The sequence below is a fragment of the Bufo gargarizans genome, chromosome 8 (genome assembly GCF_014858855.1).
Source record: "Bufo gargarizans isolate SCDJY-AF-19 chromosome 8, ASM1485885v1, whole genome shotgun sequence".
NCBI lineage: Eukaryota > Metazoa > Chordata > Amphibia > Anura > Bufonidae > Bufo > Bufo gargarizans.
In genome coordinates, this window is record NC_058087.1 from 175,570,336 (window position 1) to 175,581,685 (window position 11,350).

Genomic DNA, 11,350 nt, shown 5'->3' on the forward strand with positions numbered 1-11,350 from the left:
TCTTGGCCAATAGTGGGAAAAGGTTGAATGATTGACGTGGTTGACTGGCCAATCGAGGCCCGGCTGCTCGTTGGTGGGGCAGAGGTAGTTCAGGGGTTATTGTTGACGTCTGTGCGGCTGTGGGTCCGGGCAGGAAGGCAGGTAGGTAGGCGGTCGGCCGGGTGAGGAGGCCCTTTACTTATTGCCAGAGAGCAAAGGAATGGCCTTGGAGGGGGGAGTCCGGGCAAAGTGGGACAAGAAGGGGGGTGAACAGGGAGGAGGGGGATCACAGCTGTCTGAGCATAGGCAGACAGGTAGAAATAACCAGGGATTGTTGTCATGGGGTTTCCATGCCTTGTACCCAGGGGCTGGTACATCACTGCGGACCCTTACACCCCCCAGTCCCTTACATTAGTCCTGTGGGTCACATGATGCCACCTGACTGCGCCAATTTAGCCAGAAGTGACATCGCAGGCGAATTGGGGGTCATTGAAATTGCACAGCGCGGTTGTCATGTGGCTTTTACTGCGCAAGTCGCCGCGTGTTATCCCTCCGTGAATCCTGCAAGGCTGACGTTGATGGACTACAACTCTCAGCGTGCTCTACCAGACACCAGAAGGATTTGCAGAGATAAGAAGGGGTCTTGCACTGGTTTTTTTTGGGGGGGGGGAAGGTCCGTGCCTTCTCCTACGCTCCGCGGTCATGGCGGGGCTGTCCACTATGGCGGAAACAAGGATCCACTAGGGTCCTGGCAGCCGCCTCCCTAAAAGCCTAATGAATTTTGGATCGGACATCCCTCTGGGTGACAGGAGGTCTGTGGCTTTGTAGTGGTCAGACAAGGTCATGTGACCCAGGCTCATGGCCGTCACAACATGCAAAATGTGAACGTGACGTCCCCACGGTGCAGCGTTACATTGCATGTAGAGCGCTGGTGACTACCTGCACTTCTCCAGGTGGCCACTAGATGGCTCTGTGATTACCTGTGCAGTACAGGTGTCAGGGTATTCCCCATCTGATAAAAGGGCGCCACCACTTTATGATTGGGGGGGGGGGTCCGGCTCATCGATCCTGAGAATAGGGGTAACGCTGCAGCCTCTTGACAGTTTTTTTCTCTTCCACAGCGACAGCCAGCCAACCTGCTTTCCAGGCAATCTTTCATTATCTGGATCATTGGGGGTCCCAGAGGTCGACCTGCCACTGATCATAAAGTGACGGCATGTCCTAACACTGAGCCGTCACCTTATCAGATCGCAATCCCCCATGACTATACTGTCAGTTGCTCCTTAGCATTACAGCTCTTCTCCACCTGTTGCTTTCTGCTACTTAAAATGCTCAATTTTGTTTCTAGGGAGCAACTGTCAAAAAGCTCAGCAAACCTGGAGCTAAACTTTAAAGGGCATCTGTCAGCAGTTCTGTACCTACGACACTGCCCGACCTGGTACATGTGCACTTGGCAGCTGAAGGCATCTGTGTCTGGTCCCATGTTCATATGTGCCCGAATTACTGAGAAAAATTATGTTTTAATATATGCAAATGAGCCTCTAGGAGCAACGGGGGCGTTGCCGTTACACCTAGAAGCTCTGCTCTCTCTGCAATTGCCGCGTCCTGTGCACTTTGATTGACAGGACCAGGCAGTGTAAACATCATCACACCTGATCCTGTTAATCAAAATGGAGAGGGCGTGGCAGTTGCAGAGAGAGCAGAGCCTCTAGGTGTAATGGCAACGCCCCCGTTGCTCCTAGAGGCTCATTTGCATATAATAAAACATCATTTTTCTCAGCAATGCGGGCACATATGAACATGGGACCAACACAGATGCCTTCAGCTGCCAAGTGGACATGCAACAGGTCAGCCAGTGTCATAGGTACAAAACTGCTGACAGATGCCCGGATGCTTCGTTATACCTACTGTGGGCCAGACTATGCAGATCGATAGTTGTGGGCGTCATTTTGTCATATTCCGCTTTTTGGATTCTTCCAGTCATCAATGCGTAACATGGCTCGTCGACCACGCAGCAGCCGTGCCTGGCGCTTTGTATTGAGTGGGGTACGCAGAGACCAGGACACTCGGGCACCAGCTCTGCCGGCAGGAGATGAATCCTGGGGCTATGATTCCGACGGACAGGTAATCAGCTGACCTTCCTCCATGTATGCTCTCCGCCATTTCTGAATTGTCCACGTTGTACCGTTGGGTTCATTTCAAGTGGATTTTACGTCAATCAAGCTGAATCCTTGGCTTTCGCCCTGCGCTTCTGCTTGGTGTCAGTAAATGAGAAGCTTTCTTTCTAGGTTTTCAACCTTCCAGATTTAAACAAAAGTTATTTCCGGTCACTGACTGCAAGCAGAGCTCTTGAAACATGGACAGACTGTTGCAGAGCTACGATGACTGTGTTTCATTGACGGGACATTTACTTTGCAATTTCTCGTCTTTCACAGCACAGCAACAGCGACTCTGAGATTGAGCTCCTGCACTTGCCCCCCTCCATACCCAGCGCAGTGCCCGTGACGGGCGAATCATACTGTAGCTGCGACAGCCAGAACGATGCCTACTGCTCCAGCCTGCACACCTTCCACCAGATCAAGAGCTGCCAGTGCGGAGAGGACGATGACTGTAAGACGACAGTCCGCAGCCCTGTAGTGCAACCCACCCACCAGTTCTCAACCAGTTTTTTTTATTCCTTTCCATTGCAGATTTTGACTGGGTGTGGGATGACGGCAGCAAATCCACTGCCACCGTGCTGAGCTGCGATAACCGGAAGGTCAGCTTCCACACGGAGTACAGCTGTGGCACGGCCGCAATCCGAGGCAACAAGGTGCTCACTGAAGGGCAGCACTTTTGGGAGATTAAGATGACCTCGCCCGTCTATGGCACAGACATGGTATGTACTAAACAAAGGTGGGTTAGGCCTGGGCTACACTGCGACTTTTTGTAGCGCGACAGATTGATTTTAACTATTGAACGACCGCTGCAGTCCACGAGAATGTATTCATTTGGACTGCAGCTGTCGTTCAATAGTTAAAATCAATCAGTCGCGCTACAGAAAGTGGCAGTGTAGCCCAGGCCTTATTGCCAGCACACAATATTGGCACCAGTACACGTCTGGTCCCCTTGGGTTAAAGGGGATGTCCAGTGCATAATTTCTATTTTTAATTTTTTTTTATTTATTTTTTGTCCCAAAGGCTGGGTACACATTAAAAGGGTAGTGATGGCATATCACTAGGGTATGCCATCAATATGAGAAAGGTACCAGCCCCACATCTGGGAACCACTTTTATCTCCAGAGCGGGACCCCTGAAGTGAACAGAGTACAAAAGTGCATATGGAAGTTCCAAAAATAGCCAAACTCCGGCTCTGCTATTTCCATCAGTCCCATATTGGTGAGTGGAGAGTGCACCGCGCAAGCGCAGCCACCGCTTTATACAGCACTATAGGACAGACGGAAATAGCCAAACCAGAACTCGGCTTTGTGAGATCCCATAGTAATAGAGTGCACAGCGCTTGTGCAGTGTATTGTCCTTCACTTCCAGGGCCCCGTTCTCTAGATAGATGGCATATAGCAAGGACCTGCACCTATGTCCCAGATGGGCCAACCCCTTTAAGTAAGTTATTAACAAATACCTGTTTGACGGGCATCTGTCAGCAGTTCTGTACCCATGACACCGGCTGACCTGTTACATGTGCGCTTGGCAGCTGAAGGCATCTGTGTTGGTCCCATGTTCATATGTGCCCGCATTGCTGAGAAAAATTATTTAATATATGCAAATGAGCCTCTAGGAGCAACGGGGGCGTTGCCGTTACTCCTAGAGGCTCTGCTCTCTCTGCAATTGCCGCGCCATCTCCACTTTGACAGGACCAGGTGTGATGACGTTTACACTGCGTGGCCCTGCCAATCAAAATGCAGAGGGCACAGCAGTTGCAGAGAGAGCAGAGCCTCTTGGTGTAATGGTAACGCCCTCATACCTATAAATGCAGTTTTAACCCTTTGCAGTGCAGAGGGTGAAATCTGCATTAAAAATCAGTTGCAATTACGCCAGATGTAGAGCTTGTTGTGGATTCGTATCTTGCCCTCATATATGCACAGATCGCTTTCAGCTGTAGGTGAGTGGGGTTTTCGTGCAGAACTCTATACATTTCATATAATCCTGTAAAGAACCCCAGTGCTTTATTCTGCGCCTGTTTCCATTCTCAGATGGTTGGCATTGGCACATCGGATGTAAACCTGGACAAGTACCGGCACACCTTCTGCAGCCTGCTGGGGAAAGATGTGGAGAGTTGGGGTCTCTCGTACACAGGTAATAGTGGGGTTCTGCTGTCAGATAACTGGGTGCTGCTTATTACAGCCTGAGATCTGTCAGTGGACTCCAGCATTTAAGGGGTTATTGAGGAATGGATGATGATGACCTATCCACAGGATAGTTCATCATTATCACATCGGCGGGGGTCTAAGTCCTGGCACCCCGCCAATCAGCTGTTACAGGGAGCCTGCGCGCTTACCGGAGCTCTGATGAGCGCAGCCGGCCCCTGGCATCTCTCCACGCACAGCGCCGTGCATCGTATAGTGGCTGTGCTTATTGCAGCTTAGCCCTATTGACTTGAATAGGGCTGAGCTGCAATTAGGCCATGTGACCGATGTACGGTGACGCCACACGGCGTAGTAGGAAAAGGCCGCGGCGTTCATAAAACGCTGGCCTCTTCTAACAGCTGATCGGCAGGGGTCCCGGGAGTCAGACCCCTGCTGGCCTGATATTGATGACCTATCCTGAGGATAGGTCATCAATATTAATTAACCTTTAAAGGGGTTGTCTCAGGAAGACTTATCCTGTCTGTATGCCCTCTTGAGATATATGGGCATTATTAAGAGGATCCCCGCCCTTTGAGTCAGAGGGGAGAGCTGCTCACAAGCGGGGGCTCTGGCGGACTGGGGTCATTCGTGTATTACATGGATGACTATTCATCTGAATGGCTGTGCGTTATGTTGCTTATCTTTCCTCTCCGTCTTTTAGGGTTACTCCAGCACAAAGGTGACAAAAACAGTTTCTCCTCACGCTTTGGCCAAGGGTCAATTATTGGAGTGCATCTGGATACTTGGCATGGGGTGCTGACCTTCTACAAGAACAGGAAGTGTATCGGTAAGATATGCTAGAAGCGTAGCCGCTCACAGTAGCGTCATCCCTTTATACCGTAGAGCGGTATTTAATGAGGTTGGCCAATCCTTGCCAATTTTTCCTAAATGCATAAGGTGTCACCAGCAGCTGTAAAGAGGTGTTTCTCTTACCTCATCGCAGGCAAGAAGGCCCTCGGCTGCCAGTCCATGGCCCATGTAATCAGGGCCGACCCACCGCCCTTTCCATAGTAACCAATATGGCATCAGTGACCACTTTCCTTGCTAACCTCCAACTGCATTCTGAACCGTTTTAACTACCATCCAGCACCTGTGCAGAATAGGATACAGCCAGGAAAGAGGTCACATGAGAAAATCAAGTGCCCGCTGCCCTCTTGGTTACTGTAGATCGCATTGTTTACATGGACCATCATACGGGGACCTTCTACCCAACAATGAGGTGACAGAAATGACTGTACAGCTGCTACCTGAAAAATTGGTAAGTCTTGGCCAACCCCTTTAACAAAATTGTGATTTAAAGGGGTATTCCAATCTTATAAATTGATGGCATGTCACTAGGATATGCCATCATTTTATGACTGGTGCGGGCTGACCTCTGGGACCACCTCCAATCTTGAGAATCAAGGGGCCGCAACGCTCATGCACACGACCATATGTATTTTGCGGTCTGTATGCATTCCGTATTTTGCGGAACGGAACAGCTGGCCTCTAATAGAACAGCCCTATTCATGTCCGTAAAGTGGACAATAATAGGACATGTTCTATTTTTGCGGAACAGAAATGCGGACATACGGAAAAAGAATGCATACGGAGTATCTTCAGTTTTCTTGTGGATCCATTGAAATGAATGGTTCCGCATACCGTCCGCAAAAAAAAAAAAACTGAACGGACAAGGAAAGAAAATACGTTTGTGTGCATGATCCCTTAGTCTGATTCTCCTTTGCTGTTTTTCTGTGCACAGTAAAACCCTGGCAACCCAGCTGTGCAGAGAACTGCAGCACGGCCACAATATTTCCAATATCAGTGGGGTCCCATAGGACCCCATTGACCAAACATATGCCAAAAGAGTGTCCGTTTAGCCTCCATAGGGTCAGTATGTACTTGTAGTAAAGTGCATACACCCTTGGAGTGCTTTAGAGCATAGATGTCAAACTCGTGGCCCATCAGCTGTTCCAAAACTACAACTTCCATCATGCCCAGACAGCCTACACCTATCAGGGCATGCTGGGAGTTGTGGTTTTGCAACAGCATGAGGGCTACGAGTTTGACATCCTTGCTTTAGAGGGCTACTAAATGCCTATGTTAAGGGAGTACACTGTGGCTGTCAACGTTAGAGGGGGCAAAGATGACCATTAGGCCCCTTTCACACAAGCGAGTTCCATGCATTGGACTCGTAGTATTTGTCAGCGAGAGCTCCCGTCCGGACCTCCCAGCACTTATAGCATTATATTGATTTATGATGCTATGTAACCCTTACAGTTCTGAAATATATTGTATAACACTGACATAATGCTGTCAGTGTTATACAATACATTCCAGACCTCTAAGGATAACATAGCATCATAAATCAATATAATGCTATGTGACCCCGGCAGTGCTGGGAGGTCAGGGCGGGTGCTCTCGCTGACACACACTGCGAGTCCAATGTGTGAAAGAGGCCTTAACAGAGCAGGTTGCTTTAGATGTTCCTCTCGCCTTCCAGGTGTAGCAGCCACTCAGCTGCGGAACAAGAAGTTTTTCCCCATGGTCTGTTCTACAGCCGCGAAGAGCAGCATGAAAGTGATCCGCTCAGTGCTGCTGCCGTACCTCCCTCCAGTACCTGTGCTGTGCCCGCTTGCGCCAGCTGCTTCCTGACTGTGTAGACTCTCTGGAGGCATTACCTCTCCCTCCAGGTCTCAAACAAGTGCTGAGTAACAAGCTCGGCTGGGTCCTACAGATGGGAATCAGCCCTTCCAGGCAGCGCAAAAGTGACACTGCAGCCGCCGCCTCCTGCGGGAGCGACTCAGACAGCAGCTGCCCGCCGGGCGCAGAGGAATGTCAGCGGAAACGGTGCCGCAGGGTTTAACAGCAGCTCTAGGCAACAGGTGCCCACCGTCTGCCATAGCACCCCACTGTGAACTTTTGCAAAGACAGAAAAACAAAGTTTAAAAAAAAAAAAAACTCAAAGGACCTCAAAGATGATCATGAAGGGACAATGGAAACGGGAGCTGTGCTCTCACCATGTCGAGTGGTGACCTTGAGACCTCTGAATGATGGTGCTAGATCAAGACAACTGAAGCCCAGCTTTTGGTTTGGCATGATTTTTTTGTTTTTTGTTTTTTTACTTAGTTGGGCCGCAAGTTGTAACATCCGAGCTTCAGCTGATTATAGGGTATGAAATTTAAAGGGGTTGTCCAGACGGGCGCTTTCCCCCCCCCCCCCCCCCCCCCCTTTTTTCACTTTCAGAAACCGCGCCACTCTTGCCCATTGGTTGTATCCGGTACTGCAGCTCGAGAGGCACAGGCTCTTTTTTTAGATCTTCAGCAATCACTTTGAGATCTGTATCCTTATGAACGAGGACATCCGTTATCTACCAGCACTTTAACAGGATCCATAATACAACCTGTGTTTTTGCTAATACTCTCCCCATGGATCACGGAACGGCTAAAACTCGGACTCAACAGTTCAACAGCAGACGATTCGTTAGTAAAGGTTACCAGGGGCCCACAGAACCCCCTTCCCATAAAACTATAACAAGTTGGTATAGAAACAGCCTACATTATGAGGGGTCCCGTGTGGTAACCCCTCTCCATTTACTGTATCTGAATAACTGTTCATAGTACCGACTGCTCGTCCTCTCCCTACCAACATCATACTAACTTTTTTTTTTTTTTTCAGTCTTCGGCCACATTTGGACGGGTTTGGGTCGTGGTGTAGTCTGCTTAATATGTTACGGCTAGAATCTCACGTAGGCTTCCTATTTAACACCTATATATCAATGAAAGTTGCAGTATGAAATATAGCTTGGATTGCTTTATATCTTTAATGGAGCAGATATGTTTCCCTACGGCTTATGTTTCAGTCTGCAAAACGACGACATGGAGTGAGGCTGCGCTCGGATGGGTGTAACGCAGGGCAGCGAATTACATCCAAAGTCGCTTTGTTCAAAACTTTGGATTAATACTGTACAGAGATCCGTCTCCACACTGACTTAGGCTACTTTCACACTAGCGTTTTGGCTTTCCGTTTGTGAGATTCGTTCAGGGCTCTCACACGCGGTCCAAAACGGATCAGTTTTGCCCTAATGCATTCTGAATGGAAAAGGATCCGCTCAGAATGCATCAGTTTGCCTCCGTTCCGTCTCCATTCTGCTCTGGAGGTGGACACCAAAACGCTGCTTGCTTGATGAAACTGAGCCAAACGTTTTGTGTCAGGATCCGTCCCCATTGACTTACATTGTGTGCCAGGACGGATCCGTTTTCTCGGGCACAATAGTCTTGTGCCATGGACGGATCTGTCTAGGCCATGTTACAGATAATACAACCGGATCCGTTCATGACGGATGCATGCGGTTGTATTATTGTAACGGATCAGTTTTTTTGCAGATCCATGATGGATCCGCCCAAAAACGCGAGTGTGAAAATAGACTTAGAATGTATGGGCTCCGATGAGCCGAAATTAGTTATTCGCTAAGTCGTACGTGACTTTGTTGAATAACCACTTACAAACTTGAAATCGAACTCTGCTTCGGTTCTGAGGTATCAGTCGGAACCGAAGCAGAGTTCAGTTTTTAAGTCGTTTTCCACTTTAAAAATCAATTACCAAAGTAATAATTCGGTGTCAGGAGGAATAGCTAACGCTGTGCTAGGACTATGGTCACCTTAAAATTAGCTGGATCTGCAGCTAAATTTCATGTCGGGGGGCCAGTGTTAGGCCTCGCTTTGTCTTATTACCTGAACTAGCAGAATCACAGGACTTCATTATATTGTTAGTAGAGGTTAACGAGTTTACGGAAACTGGTGAGCAAGACAGCACTCCGCTGTTTCCGTAACTCCTTTTTGCAGTGGATGGGCTCATAGCAGAACAGGATGACCCCCATTAAACCATCGGCCAGGCAGGAAATTGTGGTCATCGCACTGCCATCTGATTGACGCCAAAGGGTACGTCCACATGGGGCAGAACTTTCGAAGCAGATTTGCTATGTTCCTGCACGTTCTACATGGGGATTTCACCTTCTGTATTGCATAGGGTGAAATCCCCGCAAGAGACCCGCACATTTCTTAATATCTCACCCAGCACAAATCTGCAGCGTAATCCCTATATGTGACCATTACCATTAGGCTGGGTTCAGATGAAAACCGCTATGGGTACAGGCAGCCTGGCTTTGTAGATCACCACATTTAAATTACAGCAGTGCTCATTTAAATTTTAAAGGGGTTGTGCCATGTTTGTAAGTTCACCCTTATCCACAGAATAGGGGATAACTGATCGGTAGGGCTTTGACTGCTGTGACCCCCCCACCAATTCAGAGAAAGAGGTTCCCAACCCCCAGATCTGATGATGCAGCAGGTAGAGCATGTGCCATTGCTGCTCCATTTAGTTTCCATGTGATTGCCGGAAATGGCCGAGCACTGTACTCCCATAGAAAATGAATGGACAGGCAGGGGTTTCGCCCCATTTACTCCACATGTAACACCACCATCTGCAGGTTTCCATCAAAGCAGTTCTGGAAAGTGTGTGCATACATGGGGAGAACTTATAAAGGGCAGCGCGCGCCACTTGTGCAACAATTTGGGACTTTTTGCCCTTTTTACCGATGCTCTTGCGATGGCACGACTTAGTATAATTTAAACTGGAATGAATCATACCGAGAATATGCGTCGGCTCATAGCTGACTGCAGATTCCTGTTTTTGGCACATGGACAGACTAAAAATGGGCCAAAATAATAAGGTAATCACTAGGGATGAGCGAATCTGAACTTTACAGGTTCAGCGTTCGGGCAGTGGAGAAATCCCGTTAGAATTCCCTTATACGATGGAATGCAAAACGGAAGCCTTTAAGAGGCATTCCGTTTTGATCCGTCATAACAGAAGTCTATGTCCAAGCATAACGGATCCGTCTGGTTTCCATTATGCAGGACTCAAAACAAAGTCCTGCATAACGGAAACCATATGGATCCGTTATGTTTGTCCATAGACTTCTGTTATGACGGATCAAAACGGAATACCTCTTAAAGGCTTACGTTTTGCATTCCACGGTAGAATTCAGTTATAACGGGATTCCTCCACTGCCTGAATGGCGATCCCGAAACTGTAAAGTTCGGGTTCACTCATCCCTAGTAATCACCTTTTAAATAAATTAGATGAATCTTACACCAGCGGGCAGCGCGGCTGAGCTGCTCCTAGGCCATGTGACCGAGAGAAAGCAGGAGCACCACTGATGGTCATCAGTATAAAAATCTCAGAAAACCCCTTTAATAATATCACCCCCATTATATGATTCCTATTGCAGGGCGAGGGGACTTAAAGAATCCCCCTATTTTGCTCCGACACCTAAGGCCCGGCACTCGATTTTGCCTGGAATGTATACAGCTCCTATGAAGACCTTGGTTACAGACCATGTGTGGAGCTGTATACAGAAAACAGCATTTTTTTTTTTAAGACGTACTGGAACCTTATAGGGGGTCGGCCAATCTCAGACATATCGCTAGGATGTCATTTAGAAATTGGTCTTACCTCATCTCCAGAACGGAGCCCCCAAAGTGAAGGGGAGCGTAGCACTCCACTATTTTCAGGAGTCCCCTAGTGGTGAATGGAGACCGTACTGCGCATGCACAGCTACTTGTCTGTTCACCACTTTGGGACTGCTGGAAATAGGCGAGCTGGTGCTTAGAAATTTTCTGAACTCCCATAGTGGTGAGCAGAGGGTGGCCGCGCTTGCACAGTGCGCTCTCTATTCACAGCTATGGGACTGCTGGAAATAGGCGGGCCGGTGCTCGGCAGAGGGTGGCTGTGCATGCGTGGCTGCTCTCCATTCATTTTGCGGGTCCTATTCAGAAGATAGTTGTGGGTCCTACTTCTGGGACCCGCTCCCATCTGACATTGATGGCGTATCCTAGTGATACTCCACCCGTGTCTGAGCCAACCCCCTTTAACATGGTTGCAAAAAGTGTACAAACCCTTTAAGAAACAAACACGAGTCTAACTGCAGCAAAGACTGAAGGTATGCCGTAGTGACGTGGCCCCCCGCCACCGCACAGTGTGTACCTG

General features: G+C 48.7%; 1 protein-coding gene across 1 annotated transcript; it reads left to right on the forward strand.

Annotated features, from left to right (window-relative positions):
• Nucleotides 1-27: 27 nt before the first annotated feature.
• SPSB3 (splA/ryanodine receptor domain and SOCS box containing 3) lies at nucleotides 28-7,368 on the forward strand. The gene is given in 8 exon segments (XM_044303454.1): nucleotides 28-84; nucleotides 1,960-2,103; nucleotides 2,415-2,589; nucleotides 2,670-2,857; nucleotides 4,169-4,271; nucleotides 4,983-5,108; nucleotides 6,804-6,892; nucleotides 6,894-7,368. Coding segments are annotated over 8 exon segments (1,155 nt in total). The 3' UTR covers nucleotides 7,167-7,368.
• Nucleotides 7,369-11,350: the final 3,982 nt, after the last annotated feature.